The following is a 22,836-nucleotide window of genomic DNA, read 5'->3' as shown; positions in this document are numbered from 1 at the left end:
AGGACATTGGCCTGCCTGTTCCCGCAATCTAAATTCCTTCGAATGCATATGGGATGCTCTGGGGAGACACCTAGCAGCACGTCCACACCCACCAGAAAATGTTCACCAGCTGAATATGGCGCTGACAGAGGAATGGATGATGTTACTGCAAGAACTTATCAACAACATTGTTCTAAGTATGGACAGGTGGTGCAAAGTCTGCATCGACTTTAGGGGTGGCCATATCTCCTACTGAGGACCACCTCTTCCCTTTGTTCCATCTTTGGCAGTGATGCATCTGTATCATGGCAGCCAGTGCTATGTTGCCATTTTTGAATAAAGTCCCTCTGTATTGTTTTGTTTCTGTTGTTTTGTCGGTGTTCTTTCCTTCATCATTTCACGAGTTTCCTTTGGTATGCTTTTCCCATATCCAGGCCACTCCTATGAGATGCTACAGGTGAAAACCTGACTGGTCCTTAAGTTTTGCACACCAGTGTATAAATAAATAGCTCTGAAGAACAAAGATAAGTAACAACTTAGTTATAATTTGTGCATTTCTTTTCATTTTCAATTACTTTACATTTTCAATATTATCCACAGGCTATAAAAGCAAAGATATATTAAGCACAAATTTATCCTTTATTACATTACCAATTAAAAAATTAAATTATACGTGAAATTCGGAGAATATACATGATAATCGGAATAATTAATACGTACTGTAATATGTACATACTAACTAAACTAGTTGACATTTCTGTTCACTGACATTTGTGGGTGGGGGTTAAAATTTAAAACAGTAAAAAGATAAGCAATCAATAACAAAAAACAGCACACACAAATTGCAAGTAACACAATGTGCGAAAGTGGGAACGGAGTAACGAGTTACAAAGCTTTAAAAATAGGAATGAAGAGAAGATTCTGAAAATTATTTTTTTTTATATGATTGAAGATTCCATGGAAGTGTAAGCACATTTTACCATAATAACCCACAGAATTCCAGCTGTCAGTATTATCGCAAATTCAGTAAGATCGAGTTCACTATCCGTTTATGATAGATTGCACTAACAGAAAAGCCCAATAAACAGGTGACTGCTAATTGTTTTTATTGTTTTATGGTTGTGACCTCCAGTAAAAATTCGACCGAACTACGTGGTACAGTCGGAGACAATCATAGGGTAATCTCCAGTGCTGCGGTCTCCTGCCCCGATTAAATGGCATTTTGTCCCAATTAAGCGAAGTAAACCCTGGCTATTTTCTCGATTGGGTTCTGGTTTTTAATAAATGGCTGCCCCGATTAACCGGTGGCCCAAATAACCGGAATCCGCTGTACTGTTTAAACATACATGTATGCTGATGACCTCACCATCTCCTGTCACACAAAATATGTATTCTATTTAGAGATAACTTCAAATTTCCATTAATAAAATTGAATATTGGATATTATATTAAGTTTCCACCTCTCATCACAGAAAATTACTACCATACTTCTGCAAAAAACATAAAATGCATCCTGGATCCAAACTCTGTCTTGGAAATCTCTTTATCAGTTTCCAACAAATATAAATTTCCTAGAACATATACCTGATTACAAACTTAATTTTCTAAATTGCTTAAAGCACATAAGAATGCTCTGCCTGAAGAAGCTAAATATTCTTAGTGTCATATTTCTTATGATCTAGGGCAGTGATCAATATACCTTAGACTCCATTATGACTCCATTATTTTCCTCGGAACAGAAGTTAAACTAACAGGTCTATAATTACTTGTGTCTCCCTTTGATCCTCCTTTGTGAATTGGGTCAAATTTGCACATCTCCAGTCCATGGGTACCTCCCCTGAGTCCAAAGAAGCTCTCATAATTATGGCTAAGAGTTTGATTACTTCCTTTGCTGCCTCCTTTAATATAACTGGATAGATCCCATCCACCCCAGGTGCCTTTCTTATGTTTGATTTCAACAATTTCTCCTCCAATTTGTTCTCAGTTATTACAAAATCATTAAGCTCCTGTTACAGTTTGATAAACTTCTGGCATTTTCCTCCTCTAATAACTTCTCATATGTGAATGTAGATGCAAAATACTCATTCAGATTATCAGCTATCTGAGCAGGATCATAAACAGTCGAACCATCGATATCAAGTGGACCAATCTGATTCATCCCCCTTCCTTCTAGAGTTTATATAAGTTAAGAAGTCCTTGCTGTTTTTCTTAGCCTCCTTTGCCAAAGAGATCTCTTGTAATGTGCCAGTGTCCACAAATCTGGTAGACCTCAAGAATAATAAGCTATTACGAATAAAGCATGGAATTCCAGCTTTGAGAGAAAGAAAGAAAGAAAAAGAGAGAGAGAGAGAGCAGTTCTCATGAATCGGCCTTCATCTTTCTGGGGCATGCATCAGACATACCCATCTAACACAACTCTTCTTACAGGAGATGATCTACCTGCCTGTTAATTTTGCTCGTCTCTATTCACAGTAAAACATATTCTCATAGAATTCACCAGTTATGAATTTCAAATGCAGGTTTCATCTCCACAATGCCATTGCATAAATGCATAGAATTACACCTATCAGGGAATAGTTTTTTAAAAAGAATCCACTTGTACAATTCATTTCAATGTAGTAATGTAGTCTTCTAGTTCATCCTATTTAACATTGGCACGAGATGGTTGTCTCCTGGACAACCATCAGGCTGTCCAAAGGTATAACAGTACTTGCTGGACAACTAACATGTTGGACATTCCCTACCCTAATTTAAATGATTATTGAGGAGTTTTTCAGCACTAATAATTTGATATTTTACAGGCACCTATATTTATTTCTTGCTTCATGGGATTACGTGGAATGGCTAATTTACCACTGGAGAGTTTCAAGACTGGAGGATTATTTTGGTTCACTAATCTCACTGTTTCAGATCCATATTTCATCTTGCCTATTATCACTAGTGTGACATTACTGTGTACTATTGAGGTAAGTTGCTAGGATAATAAAATGAATACACTGTTGTGCAAAACTTAAGGACCAACGCTATTTCTAAAGGTTACAACTACAAAATCTTTACTTAAGATACTCTTTAGTGATGAGAGTAGATTCAGTCTCAGCAGCGATTCTGGACGTCAGCTAATCTGGTGAGAGGTTGGCACATGACATCATCCCGCAAACATCACCAAAAGGGATCGATATGGCGGCCGAGGTGTGTTCTCGTGTGGAGGCATTATCTTGGATGGACATACACAACTCCAGATACTGGGAGGCAGTACTGTAACCAGTGCACGATACTGTACTGAGGTAATCCTTTCCCATGTGCGTCTGTTCCGAGGTGCCATTGGCCCTGAGTTTGTGTTTATGGATGATAACACCACACCCTCAAACTGCAGCTGTTGATATGCTTTTGGAAAGTGAGGACATTGTTTGTATGCATTGACCTGCCCGTTCGGCCGATCTAAATCCCATCGAACACATATGGGATGCTCTGGGGAGATGCCTTGCAGCATGTCCACACCCACCAGCAAATGTTCACCAGCTGAAGATGGCACTGACAGAGGAATGGACAATGTTACCGCAAGAACTTATCAACAACACTGTTCTAAGTATGGACAGGCGGTGCAAAGCCTGCATCGACATTAGAGGTGGCCATATCTCCTACTGAGGACCACCTCTTCCCTTTGTTCCATCTTTGGCAGTGATGCATCTGTATCATGGCAGCCAGTGCTATGTTGCCATTTTTGAATAAAGTCCCTCTGTACCATTTTGTTTCTGTTGTTTTTTCAGTTTTGTTTCCTTCATCATTTCGGTACCTCACAACGTTTCTTTGGTATGCTTTTCTCATATTCAGGGGCTCACATCTGGTGAGTATGGGCTTGGCACACCCAGGGTCCTGAGCTGGATATCATCATTCTTCTCTTTCTTGATGAATCCCCTCTATCTCTCTCTCTCTCTCTCTCTCTCTCTCTCTCTCTCTCTCTCTCTCTCAGGGTAATTCAGAAATTTTTTTTTTTTTTTTTTGGCTGGTGCAGCATAAGCCTCAGGCTTCCTTGCACCATATGGCTAAAAATAAAAATAATAATATCCAGGCCACTCCTATGAGAAGCTACAGGTTAAAACCTGACTGGTCCTTAAATTTTGCACACCAGTGTATTTATGGAGTTACAGTTAAAGTTTTGAGGACTTTTATGTGAAATATAAATATTAGTAGAAATAGGGAAAAAAATAAATAAATATAAAAATAGAAATTTTATGTGCAATAGCTTAATAGAAAGAATTTTGTTTATTTTAATCAGAAGGATTTAACTAGACTGGATGTTCAGACAAATATTTAATTTTGCATAATTTTTAGATTTTTTTATGGATAGGGTTTATATTTCATCTTTTAATTTTTATTTTCCTGTATTTTAACCTTTCTTAGATAAATTTCTTTGTAAATATGTGTGTTTTTTAAGGCAAGAGTACTTAACATTTTTTTTTATATGCAAAAACATCTCTTCTCCCAGTTCTTTCACTTAATTTCTCAGAAATTTTGCTCTTGGTCGATGGTAACACAAAATACCTATACATATATTTGGTCAGTGTCTCACTGGTAATGTCATAAGGCTCCTTTTTCTTTTTTATTCCTCCCTCTATTACTTATATGCTTAAAGTAAAATTTAGGAGAAATAGAGAATGAGAACAAACTTCCATTTGGCGTAGTAGAAGTGGGTAGTTTGAATAAATTCAAGGAAGAACTAGACAAACTTTTATGGAGATGGACAGGTGATGTGGAAACATAATTAGGAAATGACCCATATGAATCATTTTCTGATTAAACCTACCCTAATAAAACTTATAATCCTAACTAATAATTAATTAATATATTGATAACTAATAATCCTAACTAATAATTAATAATTAATTAATATATTGATAACTAATAATCCTAACTAATAATTAATAATTAATTAATATATTGATAACTAATAATAAAACTATTAATCTTAATAAAACCCACATGGTGTAAGAATGGTTATTAGAGAGAAATTGCATGACAAGGGATTTTTTTTTTTGGCTGATGCTGTTATAAGCTTGCTTCCTTGCATCATTTGCCACTATTAATACTAATACTTAGTATTATCAGAAGTCTTAGGCATCAAACTTGAAATGCCTACGTAAGAAGCTCAACACCAAACTCTTCGGTAACTTGCTCATGACATCAGTCCATGAAGCAAGTCCAAGAAGGCAGTGGCCATTTATAACTATTCTGTCTTCTGTCCTTTAACTGTCACCTGACCAGATGGTTTTCTGAGGTTTGTCCTGGTGTGTTGAAAGTCTTCTCTTTTCAGGATGTTTCTAGGTGTCCTGAAATTTTAAATGTAGACTCAGCAGTTCTTATTTCTATTTGCAGGAATTAATTTTCAATCTCGCATTAGATCTACCAAATGGAACTTTATAAAACGCATTCACATTTACTGTGCCGGAAAAGCCACTTATGTATTAAATTCTCCAAGAGCCAATTCTGAGAAAATTAAAATGACACCTGAGCATATATTTTCCTTCCTTCTCTTCTATTCATAAGCAGCCTTAGTGGTGCAGATTTTGAGTGAACCTGCTCAAAAACTGCACCAACAAGAATCCATATTGATTTAGAATCCTCTGCAGTCCTTAATGATCTTGTCAAAGGATGTTATTTTTATTACTAGTTGTCAAACTTTGTAGTTTTGAGAAGTTTATTGTTTAGGAGCAACATATGACAAGTTATTTATTAACACATTCAAAAACTTGCTGGTTAAGTTTATACCATCGATTGAATATTAAAAAATTTCATAGGATAGAAGACATCTTGCTTTCTTGCATTGATTTCCACTATTAATACTAATACTTAGCTCAGTATTTTTCAACCAGGATGCCGCAACAACATTCCAGGGGTGCCATGTAATTTGTGTTTAAGTTACTTAAACTTATTATTATTTTTTAATTTATATGTTTATTTCATTATAAAAAGGTGTACAGTTTCTTTTTAATTTTGTGGTGATCTGTAATAGATGTTTACTTAGTACCTCTATATAAAGAATAAAATTATAAACTGTATATATATAATTTGTATCATGAAATGTAATTTTTATAATTATATTATTGTAATAACTATCATATAACATATATTTTTTAATTTTATATATATAAATTATGGATATATACAGAAAGAGAATCGGATCTAGCAGGCAGAAAATTGAGTAGGGGTGCCGTTGAAAACCAGTGACTTAGCTTGTCATCAGACTTGATAATAAGGAAAACCACTAAAATTATTGAATGATTTTTTGAATTACTATTAAATGAAGTGCACTTCTATGTTATGCATAGCGTGCTTGGCATAATGAGTTCCCACATATTCGATGAACAATTACTAAAATTTGAATATTTGAATGATGACTGAAAATCAAATGTCATAGGGTGATGATTGAAAACCAAAAAGACCTGTAGTTGGTTTAATCATCTTTTCCATCTATTTTATCTATTTATTATTATTATTTTTTTTTCTATAACATTTGGGAGATTTTTAGAGCATTCAGGAGATCTCTACAGCACTCTCAATGTTCAGGAATATTCTAGAACAGGGCTGGCTAACTTAATTTGTAATGCGATCAACTTTTTTTCTTCAAACTGCCACGATCTACCATCTCAAGAAGTTCATTGCACATGGTTAAAAAGGTTAATCAACACATATTGAAAAAATGTTCTTTATAAATTTTAAAATTAAATACAATTCAGAATTCTTATTTTAAATTCCTACGTATGTAATTTAATTTATGTAAAGTTTGTGTCTTAATGTCATCTGCCATGCTTTCATGTTGTATGTATGTTATTTGGTTTTTAGGAGCATTAGCAACTAAGGCCATATTTCTCCGGGATATGCGGTGGTCATTCCCTGACCTTTCCGCATCCTCTGTACTTAGTGGTGACGGGCTCAAACCCTGGTCTAATCAAGAAGCGTGTGCTACGCACTGCTGCTGCTCCTTCCCACCGCTACGGAGGCACCAAACCCCAAGCTTTCAAAATTGGGGATATACTGTGATAAGGCCAACCGTAAAGAATCTTCTGTATACAAGTCCGTAACAGTAGAGCGATTCTTTGTTTTTTTTTTTTTTTTTTTTCCAAATACGAAAAGACCAATTCACAATAGATATGTGGAACCAAAACAGGAATTTAAAAGTGAACTGAATTTTTTTACAGTACTTTTCTCAGCAAACATTTCCAAAAGTCATTTTCTGATGACCTGGCTTTTAGGAAGATATCGTTTCGCAATGTAATAATTTCATTTTTAAGTAATATTTTCTCCGTGTGAAGAATCTCAGCGACTTTTTCTGCAATTTATTTTGTATCTAAGTCGACCTTAAATAGACAAGAAATATATTGAACAATGTCTTCAATTGTTTTAAAATCACTGAAACTGATTTCAGAATCATCCACAACTTTCTCAATTTCAGAAACATATTTCTCACTATTAAATTCAAAAACAGGATATTTTTGCAAATGATCTTGCATATTTGCAAGATGATCGAATTTTTTTTCTTTGAGATCCTTAGCCATTGCCAAAAATTGATATTTATATGCAGAAATACTTCTAATCATGTCACCCACATTTTTATTTTTTCCTTGTAATTCCAAATTCAGATCACTTAATATACTGGTAAAAGCTGCCAAAAAAGCCAGATCACACAACCACACCGTATCTTGTAGCTGCTGATAATCATCTACCCTTTGATCAACAAATTTTTGAATTTCATTCAGCAAATTTCGAAATCTGTAGAAACTTATTCCGACTCAGCCACCTCACATCTGTGTGTAATATCAGATCTGGTGGTTCATTATCATCAAGTTGCATTTTGAAAAGCCTCCTTTGAAGAGATTGTCCTCTGATGCAATTCATGATTTTGAAAGCTTTGTCCATAATACTTTTAGTGTTTAATCTTTTGCTGGCTGACACTTGTTGGTGGATGATACAGTAGTAACTGAAAAAATCTGGGAATTCGTCATCCTTTTGGCACAATGCGATGAATCCATTAAGATGCCCTGTCATCGCTTTAGCTCAATCTGTTGTTATTGATACGAGCTTAAATAGTGGTAATTTTTTCAATGAAATATTTGAATGTGTTAAATATATCAAGACCTCTAGTTCTTTCTTTTAATGAGACCATACCCAGCAGTTCTTCTCTAGTGGCAGAATCATCGAAAACCATATGAATAACAACGAGCAATTTAGCTATATCACTGATGTCTGTAGATTCATCCAGTTGTAAAGAAAAGGACACAATTAGCAATATGAGCACGCAATTGTTCGCTCACATTTTTACTCATTTTTTTGATGCGTCGCATCACAGTATTTCAAGATAATTGCAGATCTTGAAGGGCACTATTAATTTTAATTTTGTTCTTAAAATTTTCAAAAAGAGAATCTGTTATTTCTAAAAATGCGTCTTTGATGAATTGACCATCAGAAAATGGTTTGCATTTTTTTTGCAAGAAATGACTCACTTTAAATGATGCTACAGTTACTGCTTTAGATTGTGAATTAGGTGTCACGAAGAAATTTTGTTGCGTGAATAATCTAGATTTAAGTTCTTTTAATTTATTTTTTCTAAGGTCACTATTAGGCGGAAAATCCGATTGATATTTACCATGGAGTGCGTTGAAGTGCCTTTCTAAATTTGCTTTTTTGGGTCCACGGAAGCATTGCAAATCAAACAATATGTTTCTTTTATCATTACAAAAAAGAATTCTAGTTCTCACTCTTGATGAAAATGATACGTTTTACTCCTTTTCATAGTATTCATTTTAAATCAAATTAACAGTATAAGTACTGTCCAGTTAATAATATTAAAATAAGCTAAATAAGAATTCGACATACACTATGCTCTCTGCAACATAACTACGTGAACTAGACAAGCTTAGCGGCTGCGCGGTGACAAGAGTAATCATGTGGTTCAACGGATTTGTAATAAGCGTATGCAGTAAGACTCATAATAATAATAACATTTAGATTTTGACTAATCTATTTTTTATATATATTTAAAATTCTAAATTTGTCGTGATCGACTGAAATTAAAGCTGCAATCAAATTGTTGGCCACCCCTGTTCTAGAATATTGTTACATGCAGAAGAATGGAAGGGTGTTTCTGGAAGGTTCTAGAACTTTCAGTGGAGTTCTCCAGAAGCAGTGTAAACCTTCTAGAAATATTACAACCTTTCTTCTGCACCTAACAATATTCTACAGTTGAACACATACCTCAACTGTACATGAAATATGTCACTTTCTTGCTGAAATAAGCCTGATAGCTTTTGCTACATTTGCAGAGAAGTGGTATTAAAATTGCAGTGGAAGCCACTATTACTACTCACGAGAAAAGCTTATGAACTCCATTTTGGATGTAAGGTTGGAGATCAAGATAAAGTATGGGCTCCAAAGATTTCCTGTTAAGGACATTAACAGGCTGGCTTAGAAGTAGTCATAAATTGATGCCTTTTGCTGTTCCCTTGATATGGCAGGAGCCTTGAAACCACATAAACAATTGTTACTTTTGCATGACCAATATTTCTGTTTTTCTGGGAAATCCAAGCATAAAATAGAGTATCCCTGCTCTAAGGCTAGTTCCTCACAATGATAACAATGCCTGTGCTAAAGCCACCAGGAACTTATGGAATTGACTCTGATTGAGGATTGGAAAAGGAGTCTCCAGAAGATGCAGATCCCAGAATGAGTACAGATCCAGTTCAACTCTTGATACTGTAAAGCTGCATTTAATATCTTTCAGGCAGAATTGAACGATTTGGTCAGAGATTTGGACCTCTCCAAAACCAGTGCTCAATTACTAGGATCAGCGGAATCTTCTTGAAAATGGTGTCAAGGTGTCTTTTTATATGAAGAGGCAGTCTAACACAACAACCCATTACTCCATGGATCGTGCTTTGGTTTATTGTAATAATGTCCAGGAATTAATGAAAGAGTTGCATCTGGCGCAAGTTCCCGAGCAGTGGAGGCTTTTCTTTGATTCATCCGAGGTTAGTTAGAAATCAGTTTTACTCCATAATGGAAATAAGTATCCATCTATACCATTGGCCCATGCAGTTCACATGAAGGAAACATATGAGAACCTACAGGTTCTTTTACAAAAAAAATATGCTGTCAAGAATACAAATGGAATATCTGTGCTCACCAAAAAGTGGTAGCTTTGCTGACTGGGTTGCAAGATGGATACACTAAATACTGCTGCTTTTTATGCAAGTGGGACAAAGCCGGGCAAAGGAGTGCCACTACTGGGTAAAAAAATGGCCACACTGTTCAGAAACTACAACAGGCCAAAAAAATATAGCACATCATCCTTTTGTGGATAAGTCAAAAATCAGTTTACCTCCATTGCACATCAAGCTAGGTTTGATAAAAAAATATTTGTGAAAGCAATGGACAAAAATGGGGAAGGATTTTCCTGTTTGAGGCAAAAGTTTCCTTGAATTAGTGAAGCCAAGATAAAAAGAGGGAATTTTTGTGGGTCCTGAAATCAAACTGCTATTCCAAGGTGATGAATTCACTAAGAAATTAAATGCTACAGAAATAAGAACCTGGAAGGCATTTGAAAACATCTGCCGGAACTTTTTAGTCAATAAGAAACCACAAAATTACAGTGAATTGTGGATGAGCTAATTTTAGCATACAGAGAGTCGAGATGCAACATGTCGTTAAAGCTTCATCTCCTACATTCCCATTTAGACTTTTTTCCTGAAAACTTGGGAACAGTCTCTGATGAACACAGTGAAAGGTTTCACCAAGATATTTCTCAAATGGAAAAAAGATACCAGGTAAAATGGAGTCCAGATACGTTGGCAGATTACTGTTGAAATCTCATATGGGAGATGCCAATGGATGGTTATAAAAGACAAAAAAATGACATAAGTATTTTGTTATCAGATAAACATTTTTATAAATAGAATAAGGTTAATAAACTTATTGTTCAATATTTAGTACTGTATATAACATTTTCTTAAAATAGTGAAATCTTTTTTTTACTAGAAATTTAGGTTTTGACTTTAATCCCTTCTCCCGTAAAATTTGTGGATGTTGCAGCAATATTGTTGCCATATTTGAATTTAGCAATGTCAAATCTACAAGAATCACTTTGAATTTTAACGGAGCGCACATTTTTTTTGCCAATCAGTGTTATGTGTACCAGATAAAGAAAATGCTTAAATTATGCATTATAGAAAAACTTGTTCCTTAGAGCAGACAAATTTTTCAAGCACTTAAAGTACTTAAAATATTAAGTGATTCAGAGTGAAGAAATGATATCATTTAAAGATCAAATATTTGATATGTATGAAATGACAACCTAGAAAATTGGCTGAACCCTTCAATAAATTCATGGAATGGATGCTTTTTAAAAATGGGATACCCATTTTTGGTAGGAAGTATGAAATATGTGTAAAATATTATTGAAATGGAACTTCAAATTGACTACAACATATTATTTTGTCAGTTTTCTTTGCTTAAAAATTTAATTTTTGAAGAGTTGAAAGAGAGAATTGATGTGGTTTGAGATTTTATTACAAAATCAGTGGTTATTGTTTTTGCCACACTTTATATTTCAAGAGCAGACCTCAGAAATTGAAAAATTATCAGACTTTATTTCCTGTTCCAGAACATTATAGAAATGTTGAAAAAAAATTTTTGCGAAATTCATGAATCATTATTCAAAATTATTATAGTAGGACACACCTCAGTTATGTTGCAGTACTCAAATTATATTTGAGAAAAATCTATAATTAATTTAAAAGATTTTGTAAGTTATAATCTACTATCAATCACACTGAAAAACTGTTTATGTTTTCATGGAAAAATTAGCTCCCTGCAATATAGTTTTAACACACCACATTAATTAATGTATATGTTTAAAATGCTACCTCATCCTATCGGTGTTCATTGGTCACAAATGTCTTAAAGAATTCTTTTACACATAAAGAATTTTTATTGATCAAATTATGAATAGGACAGAAAGTATTTCAATAAAGTATGATTGAGTATAGCCTTTGGCTCCTGATTTACTTATTCCTCATATACAGAGTGTCCATGAAGTCCTCTTCCTGTTTTAAAATTTAATTATGTCACAATCAAAAGACATAGAGCAGTGTGGTCTTATGTAAATTATTATGAAATTGCAGAAGTTTTTTTACAAAGTATTATAATGCTCAGAAAAGGTTTCTTCTTTTTACAGGGTAAGATGCATAAAATTGTGACTCCACAAGGGAAGGCTGAATGTGTTGTGGTTTGTAGAGTCAAAATCTATAATTACCATGCAATGAAATTATCACTATCAATACAGAAAGGATTTTTCCTTCAAATTCAGTATCGGGAGGTGGTTTCAAAATTTTTGAACGATAGGAAGTGTGATTAACCTGACTAGAAGTGGACATCTATGCATATCTCAAGAAACCATTGAAAATGTCCAAGCAGTATTCCATTGCAGTCCTCAAAAGTTAATTTGTTTGCTACACATGAACTGCAGTTACTAAAATCAACAATCCATAAAGTTTTGCATTAGTTACATCTTTATGCATACAAAGTGCAAATTGTCCAAGCTTTGCAAGCAAAATGCATTTGCTTGTTCCATGCTGACATCATTGTATCATTTGATGATACAATGAATACCTAAAGTAACGAATACTAAAGAAGGTGCCTTTCTCTTATGAAGCTGCTTTCCGTGTATCTGGACATGTGAATCACCACAATATTCGGATATGGGGTTCTTAAACACTGCATGAAATTCGTGATAGTCCCAAGTTAAATGTTTGGTGTCGGCTCATGCACAATAGGGTGATAGGTCCATTTTCTTTTGTGAGAAGAGCAACGCAGGAAACATTTATCTCGTCATACTGCTGCAGTTGGTGATCCCTCAGATGGAAAAATTGCAGCCATTCATAATTTTTAAGCAGGATGGCACACCTCCACACTGGAGGAGTGGAATGTTCATTTTCTGGTAGGGGGGATATGCCACAATGGACCAATTGCTCAGCCTTCATGCTGCCCTGACATCAAACCCTTAGGCTTTCCTATGGGGTACCTCTAGGATTTTATGTACAGAACACCTGTTGCGAACATTGAAACTCTTCACACAAGGATAATCAAGGCAGTCAAAACTATGAGCATTGATATGCTGGCCCACACATGACAAGAAGTGGAATTTTGCTCTGATATTATAAGGACTACTAAGCGTGCACATGTTACTGAATGGCATATTGAAGAACATAAACTTTTTGAGTTTCGTAATAATTTGCATAAGACCACATTACTTTGTGTCTTTTGGTTGTGACATAATTAAAATTTTAAATAGGAACAGAACTTTATGGACACCCTGTACATTAATGTAATTATTTTATGATAAAATAAAACATATTTTCTTTTTTTTATAAATATTTCTGTTTCATTTTTAGAGCACATATTACTGAAACATGCTGAAGTTCCCATTGTCCCAGATCTTGGGCGGTAAAATTCATTTTGTACTGTTGTGTGCCAGCATCTGTTCACCCAACCCTAATGCCACATTGCTCATGTGAACAGTATCAAAAGCTTTACTGAAGTCTAAATGTATGACTGAAATTATTCGTTGCATCTGGTTACTTTGTGATAACCTCACATCAGCTAATCAGATTGGTCAAGCCTGTTTTCCTCTAATTAGATCCCTACTGTAATTGTATTATAGCTCCATTCCTATTGAGATAAACTTGCATTACTTCTTTAACTTTTTGTGTTTGAATTGTGAACCAAGACAAATCATCTGCTCAACATTTCATCTGTCGTTTTATGTATTGAATATATGAGGGTTATTTGGCCATTGGTCAGAATTTAGGACATGGTGCCTGACTCTCTTGTAGACACTAACTTTTGTTGCAGAATCTAACCTTGACTACTTTATGCTACAGACTCCACAATTAAAATAAAATCTAAGGAAGAACTAGATAAATTATATGAGAGCTTGGATGGGTGATGTGAAAAGGGTTTTTTGGCTGATGCTGTATAACTTTACATCTTTCTTGCTCAATCCACCATTTCTGAGCATTACTGGACTGAACAACGCGATAAATGTGACCTCCACAATAACATTTTGAGATTATTGATTGCTTACACAATTTCAGTTTCTATTCGTGTCTTCGAATGGTACATATGGTACATGCTTCGGATGGTACATGCTTTGTAATAGGACCAGGACCAGGGTATGTCTGCCAGGGGCAAAGGTTGATGACGTTGTAGAGCGAATATCATCTTTTAAGGGCACAAAAGGTGATATAGTTGTACACGTTGGCACTAATAATATTAAGAGTAGGAGACCGGCAGAATTACTTAACAAGTACAGGTCACTGTTGAACAAAAGCCGAGAATTAGGGTTGAATTTGAAAGTGTCTGCAATTCTGCCCAGACACGATAGGAGGGAGTATATGATGAGAGCCTTGTTGATCAATTCGGCCCTGGAAAGATTGTGCAAGGCTCAAGGGGTAGAATTTTTTTCAGCCTGGACTGTACTTGTTAACAGGAGAGATTGCTTCTACAGGGATGGGATACACTTAAATAGAAAGGGTGCAAGAATATTTGCTGATGCTATCGAGGCAGTGTTAGGTGGGTCGGAAAACTGCTAGCTTGGGGGGAGACAAAGACCAATAGATCGACAGTAGCCACTGGCAGAGGTGAAAGAGATTCTTGCACTGCTTCTATTAGAATGAGCAGAAGCCTGAAAAACAAGATGCATGGTATTTCAGAGACTGCTGGGAGCCATTGCGGTACAAGTAAACACATGGGTTGTGTTAGGGTAGCTAAGAATAGAAACAGGTGCAGGTATACTTGCGTGTACACCAATGCTAGGAGTTTAGTAAATAAATTTGATGAATTTGAGGTATTGCTCAAAACATCGAAGGCAGATATTGTTGGGATATCAGAGACGTGGTGTCACACAGATATAAAGGATGCAGAACTGCAATTTGGGGAGTACAACGTCTACAGAAAGGATAGACAGGATAGGAAGGGGGGAGGGGTTATGCTATTAGTTAAGAAACACACAAAAACCAAGGAAGTGAAGCCAGTCGACATCGCTGGACAGTGCAGTGTGGAGTCAGTTTGGTGTGACATAAACATTGGGAGATCAAAATTGAGAGTAGGAGTGTGCTATAGGCCTAATGACTCTGATGAGTATAATAAGGAACTGTACAGGGAAATAGAGTGGGCCAGTAAATCAGAGTGTCTTATAATGGGAGATTTTAATTTCCCAGATATTGACTGGAATTTGGGGGCTGGTTACTCACACACTAGCAGGGCTTTTGTGGATTTATTGGATGATTGTTTTCTACATCAGCATGTTCGGGAGGCAACTAGAGGGAGTAATACTCTTGATTTGATTATCAGCAGTGATTCTTCATGCATTAAGAATCTGCAGATAAATGAACCACTAGGTGGCAGTGATCACAGTGTGCTGAAGTGGGATTTACTCAAAGAGGTAACTACCATTAGGGGTAAAGGGAAGGGTTATTGCTTCCGTAAAGGCGACTACGATGGACTGAGACAGTATTTAAATTCTATACAGTGGGACCAACTGATGATGTTACCAACAGCAAATTCAAAATGGGAAGCATTCAAAGAACTTATCTTGGAAGCTACTAGGCTTTACATACCAACTAAGAAATATTGTTCAAGGTTTAGGCCAAAATGGATGTCAGATGAACTAATGAGGCATATGGCAGAGAAGAAAAATGCATGGGATACATACAAATTAACACATGACACAGAAGCCTATGATAGATACAAGTTGATATGCAACCAAGTTACAAAGAAGGTTAGGCAGGCGAAGGCAGATTACGAGAAATTTTTGGCAAGGGATGCAAAGAAAAACAGCAAAGAGTTCTTTACTTATGTAAACTCTAGAAGGAAGGGGATGAATCAGATTGGTCCACTTGATATTGATGGGTCAAGTGTTGATGATCCTGCTCAGGTAGCCAACAAACTAAATGAATATTATGCATCTACATTCACACATGAGGAGTTATGCAGCGAGGGGAATGCCAGAGGTGTATTCAACTCTAGCAGTAAGCTACAGAATCTTGTAATAACTGAGAGTAAAGTGGAGGAGAAATTGTTGAAGATAAACACAAGAAAGGCACCTGGGGTGGATGGGATCTATCCAGTTATATTAAAGGAGGCAGCAAAGGAAGTAAGCAAACCCTTAGCCATAATTATGAGAGCTTCCTTGGACTCAGGGGAGGTACCCATAGACTGGAAATGTGCAAATGTGACCCCAATTCACAAAGGAGGATCAAAGGCTGACACAAGTAATTATAGACCTGTGAGCTTAACTTCTGTTCCAGGAAAATTAATGGAGGCACTGGTTAAAGAAGCACTGCAGGATCATTTAGACAAGACTTCAGTTATAGCTCAGACACAGCATGGTTTTGTTAAGGGGAAGTCTTGCCTGACCAACTTGATTGGATACTATGATGCAGTCACAAAAGAACTGGATGCAGGGAATAACTTTGATATTATATACTTGGATCTTAGAAAGGCTTTTGATACTGTTGCACATGGAAGACTGCTACACAAATTGGAGCAGTGTGACATTGGAGGCAAATTGCTGCTATGGATAAAGGGGTGGTTGAGGGGGAGAAGACAGAGAGTGGTAATCAATGGACACTGCTCATCATGGACTAATGCTATTGGTGGAGTCCCTCAGGGCTCGGTGTTGGGTCCATTATTGTTTTCTGTATTTATAAATGATATTGATGATGGTATATCGGGCTTAATGTCCAAGTTTGCAGACGATACAAAGTTGGCAGGGTTGTCAAGGACACTACTGACACTATGCTGCTGCAACAGGATCTGGAAAGGTTGAGCAGACGGGCTGAGAGGTGGCAAATGAAGTTTAACATTGACAAATGTAAAGTACTACACATGGGAAACAGCAACCCCAGAGCAACGTATCAACTCTGTGGTACTACACTGACAGTGGTAGAGAATGAAAGGGACTTGGGGGTGGTTGTGCAGGCAGATATGAAGTTCTCTGAGCAGTGCAGACGGGCTGCAAGAGTAGCTCATGGAGTATTGTCAATGATATACAGGAATTTTTCCAGCAGGGATAAGGAGGTGATTATTCCATTGTATAAGGCGATGGTCAGGCCACACCTAGAGTACTGTATACAGGTCTGGAGGCCTCATTTCAAGAAGGATGTAGAGCTGCTGGAACGAGTACAGAGAAGGACAACAAGATTAGTGAATGGAACAAAGGGGTGCTCTTACGAAGAAAGGCTTAAGTTTTGCAAATTACAGTGTCTGGAGACTAGGCACCAGCGAGGTGATCTGATAGAGGTGTATAAAGCCTTGAATGGTTTAAGCATGCTCAATGCTGATGGGATTCTTCCTCTAGCTCAGAAAAATCACCTGAGAGGGCATAAATTCAAATTGAGGAAAGACAGATGTAGGATAGACATGCGGAAATTTGCCTTTAGCCAGCGGGTGGTTGGTTGGTGGAACAGACTTCCATCCCTTGTGGTGGAGGTTGATAGCCTAAATAAGTTTAAGGCTCAGCTGGACAGGTATTTTGAACAAACAGAGGGGTGAAGTGGAAGTGGGTTTTTTTTTTTTTTTGGCTGATGCTGCATAAGCTTGCTTTCTTGCATCAAATGCCTCTACTAATGCTAATGCTAATATTTTTATGGCTGGTCCCAATTTAACTGTAATGTACTCACATTCACTCCATTATGATGAGCACTGGTGCATTTGGCATTTTGTTGCTAGTTTGCGTTTATTGCCTGAGGATCCTGATTACTTTATTTATTTATTATTTTTTTAAGCATTATATCCTGGTTTACCCTTTACCACATGACAGACCTGCCCTTTATCTCATATTGTACCATGCACTAGTTATTGACAAATAGGCAAATAAGCTCCCTGCCTTGAAAGCATCTTATTTGTTTGTAGTTCAAACTTATTTGATCTGCACCTATGGAAATTTTGGAAATATAGAAAATAATACTTCTCAGTAAGTAATTATTAATATAATTAATAATTATATTAATTATCTCTCTATATATTAAAAAAATTTTCCTCCTAGTGATATTTATTTGAGCCAGTGGAAGAAGAGGGCGAAGCAATTACGTCACTACAAATGCAATTAATTATTGACAACTGCCTCCATAACGTTCATTAACCTTGTGCACGTGCTTAACTGTCTAAAATTTGATGTTCCATTGTACCATTTTTTTGTATATTAATGAATATTGTATATTTGTAAATAGTTTAGTATTTTGTAAATATTTTAAATATTTGTATAGAAATATTTCAGTTAAATATTTTAGTCCTGCTCTTTCTGATGCAACAATATTCCTCATGCATTATGGAATCCGAAGCAAAAGACCTTTGGCTAAAATCTATTATTTTGGTACCACTTGTTTCTGCGCAGTGGGCGTGGTCGTAGAACGAAGTGATTGTATGGTTGAGTTCTGTGATTGGATGATTATTGTGATTTTGTGTCGTCGAGGAAGGGGATGCTTAGCTTAAGTAGGGTGTTTATCCTCCATCCCGCTGTTTCAAAATTGGAAAACATTTTAAAACAGCGGCAAGTGGGGAAGTATAAACACCCTAAGCATGTCAACCGAGGAGGAAAGGGGCACAGCTAAACAGTGGATAACACCTGCCAATCACTGCTGCCTTCTTCCTGACTTTTAGTCAAAGTATGGAGTGATACCCAAGATCTGAATTTTTACCAGGCACTTTTATTAAGTGACCTATGTAAACACAGGTAAATAATTACAGTGATATTTATTTGACCTTGAGAATGCCGTGCACTACAAATGCACAGGTAAATAATTACATAGATCATTTTCTGATCAGATAACGATCAGTGTGTTTCGACAGGTGTCTTTTATGTAGAAAAGATTTGACTTACTCCATCATACCTCTACATATCACGTAGAAAAGCGTGCGCGGGGGTTGGCGGGCAAAGCGAGCAGGGGTCGGAGTCCCCTAGTAATTATTAATTATATTAATAATTAATTAATGGTTATTGCGAAGTATCATAATTATTACAAAAAATTTCTTCAATATCTGAGTTTAATCAGAAAATTTTACTATAGAAAGAATTTTATTATAAGAAAATTCATTATAGAGGGGTTACTGTATTTGTAATTTGTATATTTAACTGGTAATTCTTGTAGCCTCTACCATAGTTTGACCAAATTTAGTTATATAATTGTTTTGATTTTTGCTAGCTAGGTGTTGAAGCAGGAGTCCAAATGAATATGATGAAATATGTCTTCCGAGCAATACCACTTCTTATACTCCCTTTCACTGTCAGCTTTCCTTCAGTAAGTATCATTTAAATATTTTATTTGAAAGTAATTTTATTAAGACAGTAAATTATTTATAGGATTGCAATGATTTTCCAGAGATTAGGCATCTGAAATAAGGGCCATGTTCTTCCTGAATTATACTAAATGATTAATAAAGTTTCTTACAAGGTACATGACTATATTTTTATTTCCCTGTAGGAACTTGTTATAGATCATTGAAAATTTGTATGATCTTTTCTGTTGAATACATTTGATTTCCAGTATCAGAACTTGCATAAAGGTGTTTGTGCATTTTCTGCCATCAAGTACGCATACTAGGAACTTATTAAACAGTTTGTTTCCATTATAGTGTTGATTTACACCCACACCTAAAAGTTTGGAGTGAGAGCATATGACAATGTAAGGTTTAATATAAAAAGACATACTACGAAATATTTAAAGATTTTTCATCGAAAAATTTACACCAAAAAAAATATTGAAATGATTAATATTAACAACTATATTGATATTTTTAATTAAAATATCTTCCATTAGATTTTATCACTACCTTACACAGTCATTGCATTCTGATGATTAATTTTATTATAGTGTCTTGACTAACATTAATCCAAGCAATCTGCAAGGTTTCACACAAATTTTATGAAATGGGTGGACTCCACTGACTTGACGGTCTAGATCATTCTCATAAAAGCTCTATTGGGGTTACCAATTGGGGTGACTACACCATAATTTGCATACTCCCCCACCTCCAATTGTTTAGTTGCTAGACAGTCCCACACAGCTTAGAGCTATGCTTTGGATAATTGCCTTGTTATAATATAAAATTTATTTCACAAAGTCAAAGTCCAGAGGATATTACATTATGTTCAAGAATGCTTTTATAGCTTTCTTTTCTTAAAATTCCTTCAATTCTGATGATGCCACCCACACCAGAAAAACAGAAGCAACCCCAGATCATGATGGAACCACCAATGTTCTTGACTGTAGGTACTAAACAATGTGGTACCTTTTTGATGTGTAAACATCTTTGGTGGCACCTACTTAAATTCGGACGGTAGTAAAATCAATTTTTCACGATTTTGCAGTGCGGAAATGGCGTCATTTTCATTTCATAACAAAGTAAGACGGAGTTGGGAGACAAGATTGCACAAAGGATCATGGGAGGTGATCTTGGATGAGCTCAGAGCTGGCATAAACCAGCTGGTTGCAAAAAAACATGATTCAGGGCATGCCACTTAGGTGACATTGGGCTAACCATTGCTACCCATGGTAGAAAAATTTTGGTAACCAGAGAAATGGATATCTTGCAAAATTTAAAGTAAAATAAAGCATTTAAAGCAAAGGATCATGGGAGGTGATCTTGGATGTGCTCAAAGCTGGCATAAACCAGCTGGTTTCGAAAAAATGTTTATGATTCAGGGCATACCACTTAGGTGGCTTTGGGCTAACCATTGCCACCCGTGGCAGAAACCTTTCAGTAACCAGAGAATTGGATATCTTGAGGGCAGTGCTCTTGGATGTGCTTCAGCCTTACTAGTTGAAGCACATGTAATGTAGGCATTACAGTGCCTGTGTGTATTACTGTTTGCGACTGAGAGATAACAGACTCCAAATTACATGCATAAGTAGAATCTTTTGCTTGTCATTGGCCATTCTCATTAAGTTGCAGAAAGTCCTCATTGGTCAACAAGTTTTCGTGTTTCTTTGCAGTAGCACTGAGTCAGTTGAGCGTGGCAAGCTTTAGATCCTCATTCATCTTGCTGTTTGGATGATTGTAAAAGTTTTGAAAGGGGTCTTCTCGCAGTCACGTTAACAGGGCTATGCAACCACATGCTTCGTCGGGGTCACCATCGTCATTGTCTTGATGCATCGTCTCACATATTTCAATCGTTTTGCGAATGTCCAAGTCTGATTCATACTATTTACGATATAGTATGAGCTCTTCATTGTTGTCGTAGATCTCGACATATTTCATCTCTGACAGTACCTGTTTTATCATTGTGAAATGGAATGTGCAGCATTACCATCTTGCGCTTGTACTCGTTGAGATCCTGCACCAAGTCATAGTTTTGATAGCATATTATGCGTGGATACTGTCGTTTCTTGCAGATATCGTTAGCACTGCATGTGTAATTTGTGACAAAGCATTACAGAGTAACATGATCCAACATGATAGTATGATTGTGACAATACAAATACTTGTATTGTTGCAATCATACTATTCAACAAATGGCTACAATCAAATGAGTAATTAGGTTATTGGCCTCTTCCAAACATTGATTCGGTAGAGTAAACAGCGGGCTTGTGTGGCCTATTTAACATTCACATTTATTCGGTAGAGTAAGTACGGGCGTAAGCATAAATTACATCGTTCGTGATTTCTGTTCTAGCTGTTTGAAATATAGTAGGTGTCGTCAAAGATGGTTATACATAAAACATCTTTCGTGCGTACAGCGTACACACGTGATTTTTTTTTCTTCAGTTGATCATCTCATATAAACTCTGCACTTGGATCCAAAAATTTCAAATTCAGATTCATTCGTCCACAGTACATTTTTACACTTTTCACTTGTCCAATGTTGATGGCTCTTAGTCCTAGCCAGCTGTTTCTTTCAATTTTTCAGTTTTAATAAGGGTTTTCAGACATTCAAGGAATACCACTTAGGTGGCTTTGCTTTGAAACTTTTAGAGAGTGTATGACATGGTTTTTTGCCTAAAAACCATGTCACACGCCCTCTAAAAGTTTCAGTTTCTCCTTGAATTTATTTAAGCTATCAACTTCCACGACAGATGGAAGTGTGTTCCGGCAATCAACTAAAGGCAAATTTCCTCACATCTATTCTACAACTTTTTTTCCTCAATTTGAATTTATGCCACTCAGGTTCGTAATCTGAGCAAGAGGAAGAGTTCCATCAGCATTGAGTCTGCTCAATACATTCAAGGCCTTATACACCTCACTCAGATCACCTTGCAAGTGCCTAGTCTCCAGATGATGCAATTTGCAGAACTTGAGCAACATATTTGACACTGTGTTCAGGTTGGGTCTATTTTAAATCTTAACTTTTAAATAACACAATGTTGCATATATGATCCTTTCTCCCCTGCAGCCCTTTTAACTTTTATTCAAAGAAAAGGTATTTATGTATAAAAGATGTCAAAAGATGTCTTTAATTAGCCAAGGCAGGTTCCTTTAACATATGCTCTCTACCTGTAATCGTCTACAAAAGTAAAACATCAGATAATCCATGTAGGACTTTTATGAACATTTTATTAGTGCAGCTACAAAACAAAGAGAAAAGTGAAGCATTGCAAAGTTTAACAAACATTTAAGATTGACTCTTCAATAACGCTTTATTGTTATAATACAAACAACAAATATAACCCTAAAATTACTTGCAAATTAACTTACAAAATTACTTGTAATAAATACACATATTTAAATCTCTCCTTTGAGTACCTGTAAATACCATGCTAAACAACTATTATACACATAAAGAACATATATTGTACTACTTGCTATCCT

At 36.0% G+C, this 22,836-nt stretch overlaps 1 protein-coding gene across 1 annotated transcript in view; it reads left to right on the top strand.

Annotated features, from left to right (window-relative positions):
- OXA1L (OXA1L mitochondrial inner membrane protein) overlaps positions 1-22,836 on the top strand; it is an 88,483-nt gene that overhangs the window by 54,977 nt on the left and 10,670 nt on the right. Inside the window, exons 6-7 of the mRNA XM_090382107.1 lie at positions 2,781-2,945; positions 19,233-19,328. Of these exons, the coding sequence (XP_090238233.1) occupies positions 2,781-2,945; positions 19,233-19,328 (261 nt within the window). The remainder of the gene's footprint in view (positions 1-2,780; positions 2,946-19,232; positions 19,329-22,836) is intronic.

The sequence above is a fragment of the Mastigoproctus giganteus genome, chromosome 9, assembly GCF_048544385.1.
Source record: "Mastigoproctus giganteus isolate SK-2022 chromosome 9, ASM4854438v1, whole genome shotgun sequence".
NCBI classification, from domain to species: Eukaryota; Metazoa; Arthropoda; class Arachnida; order Uropygi; family Thelyphonidae; genus Mastigoproctus; species Mastigoproctus giganteus.
The sequence above is the reverse complement of the archived record's forward strand: the minus strand, read 5'-3'. Positions and strand labels throughout refer to the sequence as shown.